This window comes from Telopea speciosissima, chromosome 3, assembly GCF_018873765.1.
Source record: "Telopea speciosissima isolate NSW1024214 ecotype Mountain lineage chromosome 3, Tspe_v1, whole genome shotgun sequence".
NCBI classification, from domain to species: Eukaryota; Viridiplantae; Streptophyta; class Magnoliopsida; order Proteales; family Proteaceae; genus Telopea; species Telopea speciosissima.
Genome location: NC_057918.1, coordinates 3,664,717 through 3,684,568, shown reverse-complemented (window position 1 = coordinate 3,684,568; position 19,852 = coordinate 3,664,717). Strand labels below are relative to the sequence as shown.

The following is a 19,852-nucleotide window of genomic DNA, read 5'->3' as shown; positions in this document are numbered from 1 at the left end:
CATTTTCTTTAAAAAAGAAAAAGAAAAGAAAAGTAATGGATTCTAAAAATTTCATCTTTAAATAAATACATAAATCATAAATTTTTTCGTAAAAAAACATAAATCATAATTAATATATGGAAGAGTGGTTCCTCTTTAGGAGCACAGTGTATGCCGACAAAAAACATCTAATGAATGCACCTGGATAAGAATCATTTCAAGGGACAGAGATCACTTTAGGGTAGCTTCCCTCTGCTCAAGACCAAGCAAATATCTTCTTGTTACAATTTCAGTTTAGAATGAGTAGAAAAAATGTCTAAAATTACAAAAGATGACATCTTTTTTATTTTATACTTATTGTTATCTGATGGCATTTTCATAGTTTTACAAAAACTTTGAATTAGAGTCTGAGACAGTTTCCTTACTTATTGTGGGTTGGAATTTAAACACTTAAATGAATGTGGAGTCCTCTATCACATGAACAAACTCATATATTATTTTTTTTCGTAAATCAAACTCATATATTATGAAGTGACAAATAGTGAAGCGCCTAGACAAATCCATAAACTTGTCAAAACAAATCTTAATTAAACTTTTCTCATTAAAATTAGGGGAGGGTTACGATGGTTTAAATATGAGTTTTATTCATTCGATCCTCTATTGTCTCCCATCCCATGATTGGTGCTCGATTATATATGATGCATAATCGTACACCAAACCTTTTGCTTTAAAATTATACTGTAAAATACATGGTGGATCGTGCAATTGAGTAAAGATTTTAAAATTAAAATATATACTTTTTTCGTCCCATATAACATTTGGACTTGCCCTCTTGCTATATATTATACCCTGTGGTTGAGTTCAGAGCATTGGACCCACCTGGCCTTGGATTTGCATCATTTTTTTGCCTGTTTCTTAGGTTGGAAATTTCTATCATCTCTCTTTAATAGAACCATATGGTGGTTAGTTGATCATTGATGAATGAGTGCAACCACACGCTTTAAAAGTCTCATCACCCCACAGCCTCACGCAACGAAGAAGAAGAAGAAGAAGGAGACGATAAAAAAGAAAGAGAGATACATAAAATTGGACCACTTGTAGCCTGTAGAGGTTGTAACTAACCAACAATAATGTTGGAAAAATATTTCACGAATCATGAAAGAAGTAATTTTTTTTGTTACCCAAAAAAAAAAAATTGAAAGAGAGAAAAGTAATTTTATTTTGGACTGAGTTTCCCTTATCCAAGGTGATTGGGACCTCATTCACCAATGGGCGGGTGAGGGCGAGAAGCGATATCGTAAAGGTATTCTGAAACATACAAAAATCTTTAGAAGGGTTTGTAAACCTTTGATGGTGGGTGAATCATTCTTTTTGGGCGGAGGAAAATTTTATTGTCTTTTTTTTTTTTTTTGTGGTAAAATCATGAAAGAGTATTGAATTATAATTAATGGATAGAGGTTGAAAATCACACCAATAAGAATAGAGGATATCTAAAAGTGGGAATCACGCTAATGAAATAGGAGACATTCTGTGTTTTTTTTTTGGAATTAGGTGCTTTTATATATATTTTTACCTTTTAAAGGGGGAATGGAGAATGGGAAAGGTACCAGCCAGAGACTCGTACTCAAGACCTCCAAAAAATGGGAGATATATTCATTAGATAAGAAATTCACAAGAGAGGGAGTATTTCTGAAAGCGAAAAGAACAAATGTCGATAAGTACAACTGATCCTAAAAAGATGAGTGGAAAATGGAAATTTATTGGTGACAATGGCACTCCACAACACCCACCTGCTCAAAGACAGATAAAAGATATGTTTATGACTATTTTGAGTGCCTCTTTCTCACCATCACTATCAAAAACGTTTTTTCACCCCAAAAAAAAAAAAAAAACCTATCAACAACGTTTCTTATATGAAGCCCAGACCCAGAAAATTAACAAATTAATGCCAGACGATTAGAGTTTCCATTCCATGCATGTACTGAAGGTAAGAAATTTACAGTAAACTCTTCATTTTTATAGGAGAATGAATTTAAAGCCATGGCCACCATTTCTATTGTTTGAGGACTGTAAATGGATCAAACAAAAAAACAGGTTTCTGATTTTTAATTTGCATCTTTGTTTGGTCTCTATCCAACTTTAGGAGATCTGGTTTGAACTTTTGAACTGCTCTCATATCTATTTGCCCCCATTTGTGATGAATTTTTCAAAAAACCCTTACTTCTCCATACACAGTTTTGATTCTATGAATGATCACAAGTGGATTTAATGTGGGTTTTTTTGGGGGTAAGATTTTATCATTTCTGTCCAAACAGAGTAGCAAACAATAACTATGATGCTCATGACTCCTTTAGTTCAATTCCTCTGTTCTTTGGAGTTATCCTAATTGAAAATCCATAATCTTTTCACAAACTCAGAATGAAGAGTGATATGGTCCAGCTTCTCTGATTAATGAATAATAACTCATCATTCTCTCTCTTTCAAATAAAACAAAACTGTATTAAGAAAGCGATATGTCATTCTGGCTCATACCCATTAGCCAACCACTCGTTTCTGTGTGCACATGGCACAGTGTCTCCACAATCTACTGTGGGACACACTTTAATTGCACCTCTATAGTTGCTGAAATGAAAGACAAGGGAAGCTCAGTGTGCCGACAATCCTTTATTCGAAGATTCATCGCTGGACAAGAAAGCTTTCTGTATCCTTTATTCGAGATTCATCTCTGAACAGAAAAGCTTCCTGTTTGATGTAACACTCACGATTCTTCCAGGTTTTAGATTTTAACTGCAACTTTGAATGGAACAGTTTCAATCCATTTCACTCACTGCACTCTGGTTGCTCTTATCCTCTTGATGTCATCATTCTTGCCAAACTTAGATTAGAAAAAATTAGTTGATTTGGTCATTCATATATAGTAGATACCTAGATGGAGAATTTTGTGGAATTTTCCATATTTCAATTTTACTTTCCTTTCGAATTATTACCCATTTGATTAAAATCAAATTCATCTGTCATGGCCACCTAATTAGCAACTTTTTTAGCAAAGAAAAGATATTTATTAACCAAAAATAAAGACAAAATTTAGATATTACCTGATAAAAAAAGCGAACCTAGTATAAATATTTAAAAATTTCTTTATGGAGCCCACTTCCTACTATGACTTCGCTTTCAATCCCAATTTCAATACAAATCCTAAAGGAGAATACTCTCCCCTGTTTTTCTTCTGCTCTAACTTCACACTGTGTGTGAGTTGTTCTGTAGAAAGCAACGGAAAGGAGTTTCTGCAAGTCCGATGAGAAAAGGGTATCTCTGCTTTAAGATGGGTTCTTGTGTTTCAATCGAGGAGAAGTCAGATTCTGCCATGAAACTCGGTTTTGAGATTGCTTCTAAGGCTGATAAGATATCGATTCCTTTGCCCACCGAGGAGAAATCCGTGAACAGCGATCACCGCACCGCTGAACTGGGTTTTAACTCTCTGACTTCGCCGCAGCGCTCCTCTTTGAAGAGTTTTAAGGACTTTGGTATGATTCTGATTATCCTAATCTTAGTAGATGGGAACATTTGGTTTCTTCTAATTATTATGAAGAATTGTTCTTAGTGGATTTCAGATTGATCTTCTCTTATTTAGGGACTTATATTTTTCTCTTTCGAGCTCCATTGATTTTGCAATAATTGTTTCTCAAAATTCTTTTTTCTTTTGAAGTTTCGATAAGGATCGAATTTTTCTTTCCTGTTCCCCTGCATACTTACTGGTTTTGTTAGTATTTCTTTAGTATTACGGATCAAATGTAACTGCAAAGTATTGTTAATAGTATTGGGCTAAATCTCTTCAATCTGAAGAAAGTGCAGACTGTATGTATCCCTGATAGGTTACAAGAAGTTTGATGAATTAAATTTTCTTAAGGTCGTATGGTTTACCATTAATAGTTTACAGTTCAATTGGGGATTAGAACTTATGGATATATTCTATTATTGCAGAAAATAATTCACCTTCTTTAAAAAATGAATTTTGTGTTTATTGTCTGAGAACAATTCAATTTTAATGGTCGCAAAGCATCCTCAATTGTTTATTTCACTGGCAACTATTGTTGTTCTTACCATAGTTAACCTCCCCTTGAATTTCCATTTGTCTGTATTTTTTTTCTCAAGACAAATTCACTCTTTGAGCAATTTTCAAACCTTTATCCTCTTACACATGGTCAATTCCAATCGGATTCAAACTTAACCCACCTATAGTGGGTGATTGCACCAGAGCTGCCAACTTTGTGAACTGTTTCTTCTTATGGACTGGATATGATGATGAAACACTTTTTCTGCAGCAACACAGTTTGATGGGCTCCTACTGTATTCTTAAATAGTGTTTTTTATAATATTTGTTTACTTTTACTATATTTTGGAAGATTGAATTAAAAAATTCATCTCAGGATTCTGATTACAAGTCAGGCTTGGTCAGGCCATCTTCTGATTTTACAATCAAATATATTTTTTGGTTTCTGTTGCACAAGTATTGGGTTTTTTGCATCATTTTTTTTTTGGGAAAAGGCTAGGCTCAGGATTACTTCATTGTAGCTGCATTCCTGTCTATTTGTCTTTGAAGACTCTTGGCTGAGTCCATAATCTCAATTAACAAACATGGGCCATAGTCCGAAATCTCGGTTTTTTGGAATACCGAGTCGAGATGGCATCCGAAACTGAAAAGTGCAATATCTCGGCGAGATCTCAGATCTCGGTTTCGACCCATTATTTTAACCCACCTACCATTTAAATACCTTACCTAATTGGACAAAACTCGACATATCTCAAGTTCAGATCTCGGGTTGACCCAAAGTTCAGGCTTCAAGTTGGAAAAAAAAAAATGCACCAACTCGGCGAGATCTCGACTCGTCTCGGTTTTTCCAAGAGTCGAGTTGGTCCCGAGACCCGAGTTTTAGTACCTTGCATGGGGCAAGGCTTTCTTCAAATCTGGGGAAGATTCAATACCTTGGCCAAGTCTTAGTCGGCAAATGAAGACTGATTTGTGGCCAAGTCTCTGGAATTCTTTCCTCTGTAAAACATTAAATTTCATCAAGAAACCAATCTCATTGAGGTTTCCTATCATGTAAGCGGTAGCAATACAGTCAAATGCCTAGTGGGTATCTACTGCAAATATGGAACAGGGTAACTGTAATTTGTATTTGGTATCTCAGGCCAATTGACTCGCATGCTGGACTTTAGGACTCATGTTTTGATGGTTCTTGTGACCTCTGCATCATGAGAAACTCCGTGTGACCTACTTCATTACTCCTGATAATCACCATATAGAGTGATCAGTATATGGCAATTTTTTCTACAATGGAATTTTCGCATGTCCATTATTTCCACAAGAAACTGAAGTTCCTTCCTAGAACTGGGATCTCCAGTAACAATCCCTCTACAATGCTAGGTTAAATGTTTATATCGTCAGATTTTACGTTTAGTTTTAAATTATTATCCTTTCCCTCATCCTTGACCTGCAACACATAATCTGCATCACATATGAATTGATTTATACCGTCAATGCCTTAATGCTTTCGTATTCTTATTTATGAATATGTGTGGTCCTTCCATATGAACTAAATCCTTTTCTCTTGGCAGGTAGTAAAGAGGAGGCCTTTTTTGATTCCCAAGCTTGGTTAGATTCAGATTGTGAAGATTTCTACAGTGTTAAGGGTGGTAAGATAGGAACGATTTGAATTTTTGTGCTTTTTTCTTTTTGTTATCTTGCATGGAGTTATATTTTATGGGTTCCCCACAACAAAATAAAATTTCTTATGTTACCTTCAAACTGTATGAGTTCTGCCCTTGGAATCAATTGAGACCATTGCCTGGGAAGGGTATCCAGTCAAATGAGCTTAACTGTCTCATGTGGAGCTAAACTTGGACAGATGGAAATATGATTTATAGTTCTGGAAATGTTTGTCTCAGGTAGTTGTAGGGGTTTGCCTTGGTGCAACGGAGGGTGGGCCTTGGTGCGACGGTAAAGGTTGCTCCATTGTGACCAAGTGGTCACGGGAGTTTGGAAATAGCCTCTCTGTGAAAGAAGGGGTTAGGCTGCATACATTGTGACCCTCTCCAGACCCCGCAGTGGTGGGAGCCTCATGCACTGGGTACGCCCTTTTAGTTCTGGAAATGTTTGTCTCGGATAGTTGTAGGGGTTTGCCTAAGTTTATGACAATGCAGCTTTGATCTATCACAAACAGAATATAATTTGTGGTTTTTTCTTATTCATAAATCTTTTGGCTGGGATTTGAGAATTGGTTTTATACGAGCTCTTTTATTCTGTGCAGATTTTACCCCATCTTGTGGTAATACTCCAAACCATCCGAGCCGCTTCATAGTAACACCTCGACTTAATAAATCTCTTTCTATGGATGGAGCTGCTGGCAACAGAACTGAATCGTCTCCAACTGACAAGAAAAAGAATCTAGCTGAGCTCTTCCTTGAGAGTTTTAGGCATGATCAGGATGCTGACAACCAAATATTTGCAGTTTACCAAAGTATATCTAAAGAAAAACTAGAACCTGAACCAATCAGCCTTGACCTCCCTCCCAGTCCTAGATCTACTAACGGAACTCCATACATGTATGGATTTAATTCCATTTGCAGTAGTCATAGAACTCCAAATCAAGATTTTAAACCCGATAAAGAGAAATCCTCCAGGGCAGCACAATGCTGCCTCCCAAGTTTTGTTTGTGGTAGCCTTAGTGATAAGAAGAAGAAGTTGAGCCCTCGGCCCAGTGAGGGAGGGTTAACAAAAACTTGATTCTCTTTGAATCTGAGTGTTCACTTCCAAATCAGTGTAAATGGACAAAGTTAATATCCAGGATTTCCAAATTTTCAAATCCCAAGTTCTCTCTCTTTCCTTTTGGCAGAGTTTCACTGGAATGCATAAAAAGCATGGCATTTACTGGCAATTTCTCTTGAGCACCTGGGAGATGTCCAGATAGTATTACAGCATGTATTAACTGAGAGAAAGAAAAAAAAAAAGGTTGAAGAGGGGAGGGGGATGGTTTCTCTGCTATAGTATCCAGTATAAAAGTCATTACAGCTTTTTGGTTGAAGCTGTTGTATCTTTTCAAGTTGATGTGTATTTCTACTGTAAACATATTGCAGAGGTTCTTGTAATGTACGCAGATACGCGTACAACAAACAAATATATACGAAATGTAAGTATGCGAATTATATTAGTCTATGCTTTACCATCTGTCATTCGGAATCTAGAGTAGAACATGTAAAGGGTTATAGTCCATTCCAATTCCCTAAAAGTGCAGTTTGGGGCTGAGAGCTCAACGCATGGCAGGTGAGACATCCAACAGTGCCAAGCTCGAGAAGAAAGAAAAATAAAATTGACTCAATCGACCTCAGACCGTTGGATCAGACCATATCAGGTCTGAATCGGGGATAGAAATAATCCTCTGGTCTGATTGAGAATGAAGGGGTACAAGAGATTCTCCCAACTGGTAAACAGATTTAACTGAAAAAGGGTAACTTTTGGATTTGGGCCTCAAAGGAAGCTTATCTTAAGCTCTCTCAGAACTCAAATGCAATCTTTCGGATGGCATCCCTCTCTTGTTGGGGGAAAAAACACCTCAACTTAGTTAACATTCCATTGTGAATGAGGATTTATTAGATCAGCTACCCATATATGTCCATACACTTTGTTGGCTTATGAGATTGCACACAATACCATTCTAATGCAGGAATTCATGGATCCTCCTCACAAATTCCAATCACCAGCCCTCTTTGAAGCCCACGCGCGCAGAGCATTTTTTCTTTCTTTCTAGTCTAAAACTACAAATTAAAGAAGAAAAGACACTGGGAGGTAGTGTAAACAAAAAAAATTTAATTCATTTCCTCTCCTTAGCGCAGATATTGGCCACCCATTAAAGCAAAAAAAACTCTGTGCCTCCCCTCCCTTTGTCCTCTTCCCTTCTTAAAGAAGAACAAATAAAGAGAGTCATTGAGATCTTCAGTCCACCCTCGAGGAAACCATTAATATTAATACTCCACCCCCCACCCAAAAAAAAAGGAAAAAAAAAAAAGAAGAAAAAAAAAAGACATTCTCTTAATGATGAATGTGTCATTTAATTTTGCAGACAGGAAGGGATGTCATCATGGTTTTAGTACACGGTATTAGAATGGGTATCGGCGATCTGTAAAACCGATATGATACTGATATGGTATCGGCCTGGATCGGCTGTATCGGACAAAAATACCCTTGAATTTCCTTAAAAAAATAAGTTTTCTGACCATTTTACCCCTTGTCCGTACCGTGCTACCGATATAGTATCGGCAATTAGCAAAATCGGTACGTATCGCCCGATACAGACGATACGATACCGATACTTAGAACCATGGATGTCATGGGTGAATGGGGATGGGCTCTCACGAAGAATCCGAATGGTTGTGGTGGGTTGGATTTATGAATCTCTTAATACAAGAAACACTTTATTTAGCAAGGGTTGGACATGTATAACTCTTGATGCAACCCAACTAGTTCCTGCCTTCTTTCTTTCTGCACTAGACTTGAATTTCTCAGATCAGTACTTTTGTATTATTCTATGTGGTACGAGTGTTTGTGAACTTGCTTTATCTCTGATTAAGCCAAAAAAAATGACAAGACAAACTAAATCTCACAGGAATATCTTGCAACTTTAAGGCCCACTTAGGGGTCCAACCCCAAAACTTTAAAGCAGTATATGGAGATGACCCAAACATATATTAAGATTCATCCAAGGTCCCGGTGATAACTGATCGATGTAAGACTATACCTCTATATATAACTCTCAATATCTCAAAACTTCCCCTCACATATAGGTTTGGGTCCCATGTGTAGTTTTGGTATACCTAATAGGTGAAGGAGCATAAGAAAAGGATTTGGGCTTTGATAGTATATTGAAAGTTCCAATCCAAAATTTAACGGCATTAGGTCGAGAGAGTTCCTCAAGTACATGAAGATACCAAGGGCTTAAACAAATAAATGTATGCTCATGGGACTATGCTCAGCTATCGAAGCAAATTACTCCCATATCCTTATTGAGTTGGACAATGCAGAGTTGATGGCCCTTCTCTCCAATTCTGATAAGCTACCCCCGCTTATTATGGTCGGAACTGTAGACGATATTTGGTATCTAGCATCAAAGTTCACAAGTTGTTCATACGAGGTATGAATAGTGTCGCTTATTCTCTACCTGGAAGACCCTATTAATGACAAATAAGAGAGTTTGACTCATTTCCACTCCTTGGCTTTGCAATATTTGTAATCAAAATGCCTTGAGCTCCTTTGGCCTAATTTGCTATAAAGTTTGTTTTTACCAAAGAAAAAACATACAATTAAAACAGTCTCCAGATTTTTTCCCATTGATCTCTAAGTTATCCAATTTTGCTAGCGAGGCATTGTAGAGCTCAAGTCCTTTGAGTATCAAGAAGCTCCGAGAAGGTTTAATGTGAACTAGTAGACCAGTGTAGACCATGGATTCAAGAATCGGTATTGGATTGGCCAATTTGTATCGATCGATATCGATTCCTAGCCAATCATGTACTGATGGATCGGTACCAATAAGGGTAAAAATGTAATTTATTTTCTTAAGAAAACAGACATGAACTTGATCAATCCAGAATCCAGACTGATCCAGATCAGAGACTGATACCAATTTCTGACCGACCCTGTATCGATGGATTGGTATAGAAACAGGTAAAAGGGTTAAAAAAAATCTAACTTTTTTTTGAAGAAAACAGAGATAAACCTGATCGACCCAAACTGATATGGACTGATCCAGATCAGTATTGGATCAGAGACTGATACCAATACTGATACCGATACGGACTACTTGGATTGGAGACTGGTATTGATTCTTGTTTGATCCCATATCGATGGATTAGAAAACAAAGGTAAACCTGATTGACCCAGACTGATATGGAATCACGGACTGATCGAGATCGATATCGGATTGGAGACTGATACCAATACCGAAACCTATACGGACTACTAAAACCCTGGTGTAGTAGACTGTAGAGGTTGGTTGCTGCTACGGTGGGTGCAGCTGAGTAGACATATTATGTCTGTTCCGGTAGGTCCCGGCTGAGTACGAAACGTATTATGTCGCGATGTCCGCCCGCCCATCCCTTCCCAATCCATCCAATCCAACGCCCCAAAACGCCAAAACTCCTGAACTCCAAAAAAGCCAAACTCGCAAAAATACTGATCTACACTACAAGGAATTTGGATTGATTTTCTCACTTTTGCTTCACTGCTTCACCATTCAGTACTACTAGCTAGTGGAAAAAAGGGAGGGAGGACTCGAAAGGATAAGCTATATGGGTCCCTTGCTGACTTGCTAAGTACCAAGGAGAGATCCGCCCGCCCGAATTTACTTGAAAGTTCTCATGAGTTCCCACTCACTTTATTGAACTGCAAATCTAAATTCCTTCTTTCTCTCTGTTTTTTAGTGGAGAAAGATAAGAGCGAGAACCCATACCCTTCCCCACCTGACGAAGAGTTTTCGAGAGCTAGCTAGCTTCACTTCGACTTCAACTTCAAGTCCTTTTAAAGGGTATATATATATAGGAGGAGTACGTCTTCATAAGAACTCAATCAAAATAATGGATCTCCAAGATCTACAAGCAGGGTTCTTCAGATGGTCTGTACTGATGACCATCTTCATATTTGTCTTTGCGGTTAAGCTTAACGAGGCTCTTGTGGGGCTATGCGAGTCTTCCGTGATCGTACATGGTTACCAATGCCAGGAGTTCTATGTAAGAGAAACAGCTTCTTCTTCTTATTCTGCTACTTCATCTCAATAGTGAAATGTCAAATTCTTTGTTGATGATTATGAGTTGTTGTTCTGTTCCGTTGTGTTCAGGTGAAAACCGAAGATGGGTATGTGCTTAACATGCAGAGAATCCCTTCAGGGGAAAGTAGTTCATCATCAGGTGATGATGATGTAAAAGTCAATAAACAACCAGTCTTGCTGCAACACGGTGTACTTGTGGTACGTTTTATCATAAATTCCTCTTCCTTTCCAACCAGGCAGACAGACACAGCATGGAGAATTCCTAGTCTCTATTTTCTACTTTACAGTTATTAATCTACTTTTGCAGTCTCTACTTTCTACTTTACACTTAATCAGCTTTTTTTCACTTTACATTTAATATACTATACTATGTTGTAACGAATATGTTAGATTTCAATATAAAATCTTGACTATTAAGTGGAGGGTGGAGGGTGGAGGGTGGAGGGTGGAGGGTGTTACAAATATGAAACAAGAAGTTGCCAAAAAGATCCTGTTCAGCACTTTGCCCGGTCTGCATGTGCAGCGATAGACAGAGTGAGGTGTGAAAAGATTGCCTCACCCCTGCTTAGGCAAGATGCTCGGGCAGGGGTCAGGTGATCTTTTTATGCCTCACTCTGTCAGGTGCTGCATGTGTAGGCTGTGCAGTCTGGGCAAGTATTAGAGACTTGGGTAGAACTCGTTCTCAAAAGCTCGTCATCAAGGATAGCATGCCAAAGTGCTTATAACCCCATATTCTCATTTATATGAGATTATTTTTTCCGCCTTTTGGGTGAAATCCCAACAAGTAGATGTTTATGTTTTTGAGTTCCAAAGCGATAAAGCCGCAGTAGTAATACAATACAAATAAGTTAAGTAGATATCTTAGGGCCCTGCAGGCTGCAGCTAAATAAAAAGTGATGATCGATGCAGGAACTCCAAGTTTCAAATCGGATTGGGATTTGTTTCAATTTCTATGAGAGGCTAACTTGTCGTGGCCCTGGTTTTGGTCTTGGGCTATGCTTCATTTTCTTTGGAGCCCATGAACCACAATTTTGTTTTTCTTCTTCTTGGGAACAGAATTGATGTATGTATTATCGAATAAATCCATATAAATGTTTGATTAAAGTTTGGAGGTTTCTCCATGAGTTGCAGGCTTGCAGTAGAACAGACCCATTTGCCAGTTGCAATTAGCTCATCTTGGACACATCCATGGGCCTCACATCCTCTATGGCGTGCTGCCTGTACCGGTCTCAGCGGTGCAGACTAAGCTGCGTATGCAATGACCACCTTACCTCTGCCCCGATGTCTTGCCCTAACAGGGGTAAAGTGATCATTACACGTGTGGCCCAGTCTATGCTGCACAGGCCAGTACCGGCAGTACACCGTAGAAGATCTGGATCCTATCTTTCTTCACCCATCCCATGATCGACTCTCTCTCTCTCTATATCTCTTGGCTTCGCTCACATTTTTTGACTACTTTCCGAACCTTAACTAGGTCACTTATTTATGTGACTATAACTGGTGAGTACTGGTGATGATGAGGTGTTTGTTTTGTTTTGTTTTATTTATATAGGATGGGATGTCATGGCTCCTGAATTCTCCACAACAATCCCTGCCGTTCATCTTGGCAGATAGTGGGTTTGACGTATGGATTGCCCACACCAGAGGGACTAGATTTAGCCGTCAACACGCTAATCTTGATGCATCCCAACGTGTAATTAATATTTATCGTTTTCATTATCACTTTAATCTTATTTATTACTGAAGTCTTAGTTCAAGATAAAGACTTAATTAGTAGTATTAATCAAAGCTTAATTAATACTATCACACGCAGGAATATTGGAATTGGTCTTGGGACGAGCTTGTTGACTATGATCTCCCTGCTACGTTCAACTTCGTGTACCATCAAACAGGGCAGAAGCTCCATTACGTGGGCCATTCCTTGGTTGTCATCTTCATAATTAATATAATATAATATAATCCTCCTTATTATTCTTTAATTTGATTTCTAATCAGTCACTTAAATAGATAATTAAGACATATATGGATGATTTGTTGATTAATGCAGGGGACTTTGATCGCTTTGGCATCGTTCTCGGAAGGGAAGTTGGTGGATAAGTTGAGATCTGCAGCTTTGCTTAGCCCTATTGCCTACTTGAGCCATATGACCACCGGTATCGGCATACTTGCGGCCAAAGCCTTCGCCGGAGAGGTAATCTACCCACTGTTCAAAAACAGGAATCGGATTGGAAACGATAGAACAATTAATTCTAAGGTTTTGGGGACTAGATCGTTGGGTTTTCAGATCTGAGGATCAATTATAGTGTTTTTTAGATAGATTCCAGTGGATACTAATCTGGATCAAGATTGCAGAGACCAAATGGACCCCCTAAAATCCTTGTCCATACCTAAACAAGCGTCGCCCGACCGCCCGAACCAGTTGGAATGATTGAAATCGATGGGTTCATCCTGGACCTAATCGAATCCTTATCAGGCCGGGTTCGGTCTGGGCTTTTAGAACCTAAATCGAAACTGAAACGACCACCCTCAATGGCCCAACAACAAACCAATAAAAGCCCATTAGCCCAGCATGATACAAACCCAAAACCAAACCAGATCCAAACCGATCCTATCTTATTGAACAGGCTTTGGTTTGACCAAGTTGAGACCAAAGACCGATTTAACCCAACCAAAATCAGGCCAAAATGAAGTGTGATGGACAGGACCTTGACCATGGATTAATGGCTGAACCCAGCCAAGATTTCACTTTGGGCCTTAGAACGAACTCTAAGCTTGGACTAGCCCGAGATAGTATAACCAGTGGGGTATAATATCGACACAGATCTTCCATGGCGCGCTGCCCTGATTTGTCTGTGTTGCGCAAACACAAGGTGGTGTGTAATGACCGCCTTACCCTCACATGGGTCTTGATATGCATGCCGCCTTGTGTCTGTGCAGCACAGCAGGACGGGCAACTTGCGCCGTAGAAGATCTGAATTCGTATAATATATACTTGGGTTATGGCCTTAACCAGTGCGATACCGACCTGGTTTACCTGGATTTACCCTCTACTTCTCTACTTTCTAGCTTGCCTGCCTCGTAACTAGTTGCTGATGTAAGGTTGTTAATGTCTTTCCGCTTTAGCAGTTTACAACGCTGATGGGTGTGGCAGAGTTCAACCCCAAAGGGTAAGATTACAATATCTTATCTCTCCTCTTTTACTGAAAACAAGTTAGAGAGATCGAAGCTTTGGAACTTGACTTTACTGATCATCAGTTCCATTTGGTAACTGAGAATTACAGGGAAGCAGTTACCCAGTTTCTCCATTCACTCTGCAAGAATCCTGGGATCGATTGCTATGATCTAATGACCTCAATCACAGGTAAATTACCTAGCTACCATACTTAATTGGGCTATCTTTCTCATAATCTATTTCCATTTCAATGTTTACTGGCCATTTCATGATCTGAAAGTCCATTAATTAATTGTTCATAATGCAAGGCGAAAATTGCTGTCTCAATGCCTCCACTGTTGATCTCTTCTTGAAGAATGAGCCTCAGTCGACCTCAACCAAGAACATGGTTCATCTCGCTCAAAGTAATTAAATCCCTCCCTCTACATTAAACAATAATTAGTAATTAATTAGTACTAATTATTATTGTGATGATGATGAGATTAATTAGTAAATAAAAATTTTTTGCAGCGGTGCGAGATGGGATCCTGTCAAAGTTCAATTACGGGATCCAGGTGATGAACGTGGAACATTACGGGCAAGGGAAGCCACCCATCTATAACCTCGCAAATATTCCCAAAACTCTTCCATTGTTCCTCAGCTATGGAGGAAGGGACGCCCTTTCAGACGTTAAAGACGTAGAAATGTTGCTGGACAAGCTTAAGTTCCACCAAGGCGAAGATCTCACCACTCTGTTCATCAATGATTATGCACACGCAGATTTCATCATGGGTGTCAATGCCAAGGAGATGATCTACAATGCCCTCATCTCCTTCTTCGGACGCCACTGATCGATCCATCCTCTTCATAATATATTACCTTCAGAGAACTCTCCTGAATTGTCCTGGTTACATTCAGTTTCTTAAGTACAAGTTAACCACAGGTAGCTAGCTAGCTAGTTCTAGAACAATAACCATTTTTTCATTTTCGTTAGATTACAAGTGAAAGGAAAATAATATCCTTGAGTACAAACAAAAAGATCATATTTTATTTAGGAAAAAAGATCTCTGCACAGGAGTGTGGCCTATGCCAGTACTCCCATGAGTCTATCTCTCTTCTCCCCATGTGAAAATACACTTCTACCCCCATATTTTAAGGAGGAGAGAGATAGACATATAGGAGTGCTGGCATAGGCCACACTCCCGTACAAAAGACTGCTTCCCTTTTATTTATTAGACCGAGTTTCCCTCCACCCAATGGGGCGGGGCACGGGAAAGGGTATAGGGAGAGTATATTGAAACATACTAAAACCCTAAGATGGTGGCTGAATCGTTCTCTATAAATGGGTGGAGGGAAACTTTGTCCTTATTTGAAATTTTTTTGTTCTTGGTGAATGTCTCATGAATGTCTCGTGAATGTACTGACTATAGGTGTCAATTTGAGACGGGTTTCTTCAAATGCCCACCTGAAAATGCCCAAACTTATGAATGCCCCCCTGAACCTTCACTAATGCCAACTGCACCTCTGCTTTCCAAATTATATAACGCTTTCCATTTTTTGAATATTATTGGACCATTCTGCCCTTGATAGGATAGAATGACTAATTTGACCTCAAAAAATTGGTCATACAAAAAACCTATTTTTTTATATATTTTATAGGAATAAGAAATCGGAGTGGGAATATTCCCTCTCCTTCTTCCCCAAATCGCAAGACAGACAGGTTAGGGAATATCCACTTTGCTAACCCACCACGGAGAATGGACATTCTTAACTCGATTTACATAGAAGAATTCACAAATATGTATTCATTTTCTACAAAGGTGAACCGGAGCCGAGTTTTTGGGGGGGGGGAAGGATCCAGATCCTCTCCAAGACAAATATGTGGTACTTAATTTCAGATTTGTACTGTTAGTAGGTAATTAACATACATCTCGAGTACAAGACAAATTGGCTTTTATTTGAAGAAAAAAAAAAAAAAAAAATGAAGAGTTCAAGCTTAACGAGGCGACTGATTACAACATGGGAAACGCCTTCGAATCACAGCGTCCATGGCTTTGCACAACAACTGATCGAGTATCGTTAGCGTAAAAGGATCGGACACAACCTCGTCCATGATTCACGAGTCCAAAGTTTTTTTTTTGTATTTTCATAATAACTGTCTTCCACGAATTTGGCTCTCCTTCAGATCTAGCCCAGCCAAAATAGGGGTGTTTAGATCATTTCATAAGTGGGTCCCCTTGTGAAATGACCAAACCCTCCCTATTTTGGCTGGGCAGCTGGATCCTACAAATTATTGATGAATATATATATAACTAAGGCTGTGTCTGTTACTTTGGGCTGGAGAAAAAAAAAAGCAAAAAAAAATTCTGAAATTAGTATTACTATCACTATTTGTCCGTAACTAGTTCCTGATGTAAGGTTATTAATGTCTTTCCGCTTTAGCAGCTTATCTCGCTGGTGGGTGCAGAAGAGTTCAACCCCAAAGGGTAAGATTACAATATCAGTCCTCTTTTACTGAAAACAAGTTAGAGGGATCGAAGCTTTGGAACTTGACTTTACTGATCATCAGTTCCATTTGGTAACTGAGAATTACAGGGTACCAGTTACCCAGTTTCTCCAATCACTCTGCATGAATCCTGGGATCGATTGCTATGATTTAATGACCGCAATCACAGGTTAATTACCTAGCTACCATACTTAATTGGGCTAGCTTTCACATAATCTATTTCCAATAATGTTTCCCAATATTTCATGATCTGAAAGTCCATTAATTGTTGATAATGCAAGGCCCAAATTGCTGTCTCAATGCCTCCACTGTTGATCTCTTCTTGAAGAATGAGCCTCAGCCGACCTCAACCAAGAACATGGTTCATCTCGCTCAAAGTAAGTCCCATTACAATTAAAAAGGGTTATTAGCACTAATTGTTGTCTGAAAACAACCTCTTTGGCAACGTAAGGGCAAGACTACGTATATTATGATATTCCTCAAACCCAGCAGTGCCGGGAGCCTCGTGCATTGGGTACGCCTTTTTTATTAATACTAATTGTTGTGATGAGATTAAGTAAATAAAAATTTGCGGTGGTGCGAAATGGGATCCTGTCAAAGTTCAATTACGGGATCCAGGTGATGAACGCGGAGCATTACGGGCAAGGGATGCCACCCATCTATAACCTAACAAACATTCCTGGAAATCTTCCGTTGTTCCTCATCTATGGAGGAAGGGACGCCCTTTCAGACGTTAAAGACGTAGAAATGTTGTTGGAGAAGCTTAAGTTCCACCAAGTAGAAGACCTCACTACTCTGTTCATCAATGATTATGCACACGCAGATTTCATTATGGGTGTCAATGCCAAGGAGATGGTTTACAATGCCCTCATCTCCTTCTTCGGACGCCACTGATCGATCTGAACTGGACCGGAATTGACTCACTAGAAACTGGAATTGCTAATCTATATATATTCCTTCTTTTCTTTCATCTTTTTATCCCAGAGAAAGCGATGAGACGAAAACCCAACCCTTTCCCCACCTGAGTTTGTTCCCTTTGGACTTCAAGTCCTTTTAAAAGGTAGGAGTCTTTGTAACTTGTGTTTTTAAGAATCAGGAATATCGGATAAGTAAATCAGCCGATTTGGATCGGAATCAACTGACACCAATCCCAATTTCCATTGTTCCTAATTGATAAGAGTATGGACAGCAGAATTTGAATTTGAATTTGTGTGTATTTCATTGAGGTAAGAGTATAAATTTATACAAAGATTACAGGGAACAAATCCCAAAATAACTCCTATGATTAAGTAACGGATATGAAAGAAGATATGAGAGAATAAATCACCCTAATTAGCTCCTAAGATAATGCTACAGAATATATCACCCGGATCTTATGAAGACTCATATGGTAAGACTCCCCCTCAAGTTGGAGCATGCAAGTTACAAATGCCCAACTTGGAACTTAGATTTTGAAATTGTTCCCGACCAAGGGACTTGGTGAAGAGATTGGCCAGTTGATCTGAACTTGCAATTTTTGTCGGGCGAATAATGCCTTGTTGAAGTTTTTCACGAACCACATGGCAGTCTATTTCAATATGTTTCGTGCGTTCATGAAAAACAGGATTTGATGCGATATGGATGGCCGCCTGATTATCGCAAAATAATGGTGTTGGTGATGTTGGAGTAATTCCCAGATCCTTCAACAGATATGATAACCAAGAGATTTCACATGTTGCAACGGCCATGGCCCTGTATTCCGCTTCTGCAGATGAACGAGAGACTGTGGTTTGTTTCTTTGTCTTCCAAGAAATGGGGCTGGTTCCAAGAAGTAAGCAATACCCAGTCATTGACCTTCTGGTTGTTGGACAAGTTGCCCAATCCGAATCACAGTAACCACGCAGTTGGAGTGATGATGTAGAAGATAGAAATATGCCTTGCCCCGGTGTAGCCTTTAAAAATCTGAGTAATCGATGTGCAGCATCCAAATGAGGTTGACGGGGTTGGTACATAAATTGACTGAGAATATTTACCGTATGGGCAATATCAGGGCGAGTGACCGTCAAGTCGACGATAAATGGAAGGATCCGGTAATAATTCTCCTTTGGAAGCTGTGAGATGCAAGTGTTGCTCCATTGGTGTGTCTGCTGGCCTAGTACCTGTGAGCCCACAGTCCTTGAGGATATCCAAGGTATATTTCCGCTGAGATAGATAAATCCCCTTAGGAGAACGCGCCACCTCGATGCCCAAGAAAAATTTCAAGGGGCCAAGATCTTTTATATGAAAATTTTGCAATAAAAAATCTTTGATAGTGGCGATCAATGTGGCATCAGTGCCAGTGATGATTATATCATCCACATAGAGCACAATATAAATGCATTCATCTTGGTGTCGAAAGGTAAACAAGGAATGATCTGCCTGGGATTGACTGAAGCCGAATTTGAGCAGAGCAGTTGAAAATTTGGAGAACCACTGACGAGATGCCTGTTTTAAGCCATATAAAGATTTTTGAAGTTTGCAAACCATGTTCTCCCCCTTTCGACGATATCCAGGAGGTGGTGTCATGTAGACATCTTCATCAAGGTCTCCATGTAAGAACGCATTGTGAACGTCCATTTGATGTAGTAACCAGCCTTTGACAGATGCAAGTGCTATAAGTGTGCGAACTGTTACAAGTTTCGCGACTGGTGCGAAGGTGTCATGGTAATCGATCCCTTCCACCTGATTGTAGCCCTTGGCCACTAATCGTGCCTTGTAACGTTCTATTGAACCATCAGAACGTCGTTTTATCTTGAACACCCATTTCGACCCAATTGGTTTTTTTCCTTGTGGTAAAGGAACAAGAGACCAGGTATTGTTCTCAGATAATGCTGTAATTTCTGCTTGCATTGCATCCCTCCATTCGGGGTATTTCATTGCCTCAGCAAAGGTTGCAGGTTCACTTGTACTAGCTAAAGATGAAAGGAAAGCAACATGGCTAGATGAGAAATTACTATATTGTAAAAATTTAGTCAGAGTATTGGGGTTACCTTGGACCGTTGTCGAAGATGGTAATTGCGAGGTGGTAAACGAACATTGGTAATCTCTCAAATACCGTGGTTGCACCCTATTGCGCGTTGGACGGGGTGAAGGGACATGAGGAACAAGGCGTGTTTCTGAATTTTGATCTTGTAAAGCAAGTGGCGGTGGTGTAGGTGCAATTTCAATAGTGCTTGGTGGTGGTGGGGATTCAAATATAGTGGGATGTGATGGAGGATCAGTTTCAATTGTGGTAGGTGGTGATGGTGATTCAAACGTTGTGGGGGGTGGGTTAATAGTGGGTTGTGGTAGTAAAATTTCCAAATCATCCTCATCAGAGTCGGTATGCATTAGTGGACGCACAAGGGGTGAGGTTGTGTCTGAGAATGTTTGGAATGGAAATAT

At 39.2% G+C, this 19,852-nt stretch overlaps 2 protein-coding genes across 3 annotated transcripts; both read left to right on the top strand.

Moving 5' to 3' along the window:
* Window positions 1–3,166: 3,166 nt before the first annotated feature.
* Window positions 3,167–7,190, top strand: LOC122656804 (uncharacterized protein At3g27210-like). Its single transcript, XM_043851457.1, has 4 exons — window positions 3,167–3,503; window positions 5,596–5,673; window positions 6,288–6,748; window positions 6,784–7,190. Exons 1-4 carry the CDS (start codon window positions 3,275–3,277, stop codon window positions 6,922–6,924), a joined length of 909 nt encoding a protein of 302 aa, XP_043707392.1. The 5' UTR covers window positions 3,167–3,274; the 3' UTR covers window positions 6,925–7,190.
* A 3,450-nt stretch (window positions 7,191–10,640) lies between these two features.
* Window positions 10,641–14,799, top strand: LOC122656803 (triacylglycerol lipase 2-like). 2 transcript variants are annotated; one of them, XM_043851455.1, is made up of 9 exons: window positions 10,641–10,755; window positions 10,863–10,991; window positions 12,346–12,486; window positions 12,607–12,717; window positions 12,841–12,984; window positions 13,920–13,960; window positions 14,075–14,154; window positions 14,274–14,369; window positions 14,476–14,799. In XM_043851455.1, exons 1-9 carry the CDS (start codon window positions 10,651–10,653, stop codon window positions 14,793–14,795), a joined length of 1,167 nt encoding a protein of 388 aa, XP_043707390.1. In that variant the 5' UTR covers window positions 10,641–10,650; the 3' UTR covers window positions 14,796–14,799. The 2 variants fall into 2 exon arrangements, with proteins under 2 accessions (XP_043707390.1, XP_043707391.1); XM_043851456.1 differs by having other exon boundaries at window positions 14,075–14,157; window positions 14,277–14,369.
* The last annotated feature ends 5,053 nt before the right edge of the window (window positions 14,800–19,852 follow it).